Source organism: Marmota marmota, unplaced genomic scaffold (assembly GCF_001458135.2).
Source record: "Marmota marmota marmota unplaced genomic scaffold, marMar, whole genome shotgun sequence".
Taxonomy (NCBI): Eukaryota; Metazoa; Chordata; class Mammalia; order Rodentia; family Sciuridae; genus Marmota; species Marmota marmota.
Genome location: NW_026000169.1, coordinates 204,720 through 207,122, shown reverse-complemented (window position 1 = coordinate 207,122; position 2,403 = coordinate 204,720). Strand labels below are relative to the sequence as shown.

Below are 2,403 nucleotides of genomic sequence, written 5' to 3'. Positions count from 1 at the left end.
TATATGGGTATACACACACGCACATACACACACACAGACTGAATCCAGTCCTGGTGGATGCTAGGGAAGCACTCACCTCCACCCCCATATTAATCTTGATTTGACTTTTCACAATTATGTCTCTCTCCTCTTCCATTTTCTCAAATGCTATATAATCATTTGCTAAACTAGTAGTCAATATCTATAAGTGAATTTACATGACTAATATTCAGTTGCAATATATTTTTTTATAACTTTTCATTTTTCCTTGGATTTATTAGTTTTGTTTTCTGAATTTTGAAAAGGCTGCAGACTAATAATTCACCCCAGCCTCTTCGAAAAATTCCTAGTCTACATTCAAATACACCAGGTACTCTTATCAATTTTTCTTTTTGAGGAGTCCTACCTGAACTCTCCATCTTCAGGATTTCCTGTTGACTTCATGGTGTTCTCGCCTCCCACCTTCCCACTTTAATAGTTATATTTCTAGTTTAGAAACCATGGCTACCTTGTCAGTAACAAAATATCTTCTTTTCCCTTCACAACAGACTGTGTCTCTCAACTCTTCACTTTATTAGAACATGTAACCATTCCAATTACGTTTTCCTCCCTCCTACAACATTCCCATTTGTATTTTTACATCAAGACTAATGACTTTCACATTCTATTCTGTAACCATAATTAAATATTTCATTAGAAGGGGAAAAAAACCACACATAGAATTTGCATTATGATGGTAAAATATTATTCAATGAATAGCCAAGTTTTATGCTGTTTGGATTTCCTTTTTGCAAAGATCGTGATCCCAATGCTGCTCACAGGAAGTTAAAGCAGAATGCATTTTCTCACGCTTCTACCATTTGTTCAAAATCGTGCAGCATTTCACATTTAGTGTTTGGAGGATGTTTTTCCTGTACAGTTTTGCTTTGTCCTTCACGTGGGATGAAAAAACATATGCCTTCCATTTCATATCCTTAATACCATCGGCTTTTTCTTCAGCGTCTTGCTAACAATTCACACCGGTATTCCCTAAGTTTACTGATTTCTTAATTTTCACCCATGCCATGAATTTGTTGCACAATTTTTTTTTTTTTCCTGAAAAATTCGGTCTTCCTTTTTAATGATATATTCTGTGTCCTTCTGTTATATCCTGGAATTCGATCGGAGTTTAAGAATACAAAGTTTCTGATTTTTTTTTTTTTTTGGTTTTAGCCGAAGGTCTCAATTCCCGGACTCCCCTAAGGCCTCTTTTTGGTCCTAGCAGGGGTCCCGCCACAGTCCAGGGAGCGCTGGGAGCGCTAGGAGCGCAGAGCGCAGGCGCGGAGTGCGTCCGGGCCCCCTCGCGAGATCTCCGAGCTCCTCGCTCGCAGGTTCACTAAGTCCCGGGAATGCCTGGGAGTCGGCCATCATGCTAGCCGCCCAAGGCCGGCAGCTTAGTCACTTTTCTAAATGTGTACCTGCAAGCGGATGTTGAGGATCACCGAGCCTGCGATGTAGAAATACGGGAAGTTCATCCGAAGCTGCCAGGCCAGCTCGAAGAAGGCGAGCAGGGTGCGAGAGAGCCCCTTGCAGAAGACCCCATAGGAGGTGGGGGCTGCTGCCGGGTTTGGGGCCTTGACAGCCAGGGACAACGGAGCCGACACCGGAGTCATCGCTGGAGCCATGGACCCAATATCGCTGCCTGCCCAGCGCCTGGAACCGAGGTTCATCGTAGGCTCTGCCGGCCCCGGAGCAATGGCCAGGATCAAAGGGCCGGGATAGCAAAACGGCCGCCGGGCTAACTCGCGCCTCCCTCAGCGGTCGCTAGCTCGGGTGCAGTGCTGGGCCGGCGGGCGCTCCGCCCCTTCCTGTCTGCCTCTCCTAGTGGTATTTACCATTTAGAGCATACCCAGTAGAAGATCGGCAACAGGATGTGTTATGTAACGAGTACTCACAGCCGCAGTCGGTTTTATTTCCACTTTAAAGTGAAGTTACATAATTTTCCCAAGAGCACGCAGTTTGTAAGGGCCAAAGATGGCTCAAATTAGGGTTTGTCTGCTGTGATCTGAGATCTTACCCTTTCGATTTTATAATTAGGGCAAGATGGATCTCCTTACCTAAACTAGCACAGGCATATCTCTACAAATAAATACTTTTATAATAAATACTTTTTTATAATAAATACTTTTATAGTGTAAAGTCACAACCTTGGACTATGAGTTTTCCTATGTATTAAGACTATTTAGGTTGCAAGCAACAGAAATCAGTTATTTTAAGAAAAAAAGTAATAATAGTAAGTAACATCTATGAATTTTTTTCCCAGAGCATATATATAACGTCATTTCCACTAATTTCTTCATGGAGATGCATTGTGAAACCTGGAGTGGAGTCAAGGCTTGGAATATTACAAACATCTACTTCCATGTCCTTAATACTCTTAGAGTA

At 42.6% G+C, this 2,403-nt stretch overlaps 1 protein-coding gene across 1 annotated transcript; it reads right to left on the bottom strand.

Annotated features, from left to right (window-relative positions):
* Positions 1–529: 529 nt before the first annotated feature.
* Positions 530–1,833, bottom strand: Smim10l1 (small integral membrane protein 10 like 1). The gene has a single exon (XM_015498166.2). It carries the CDS (start codon positions 1,686–1,688, stop codon positions 1,425–1,427), a length of 264 nt encoding a protein of 87 aa, XP_015353652.1. The 5' UTR covers positions 1,689–1,833; the 3' UTR covers positions 530–1,424.
* Between the last annotated feature and the right edge of the window lie 570 nt (positions 1,834–2,403).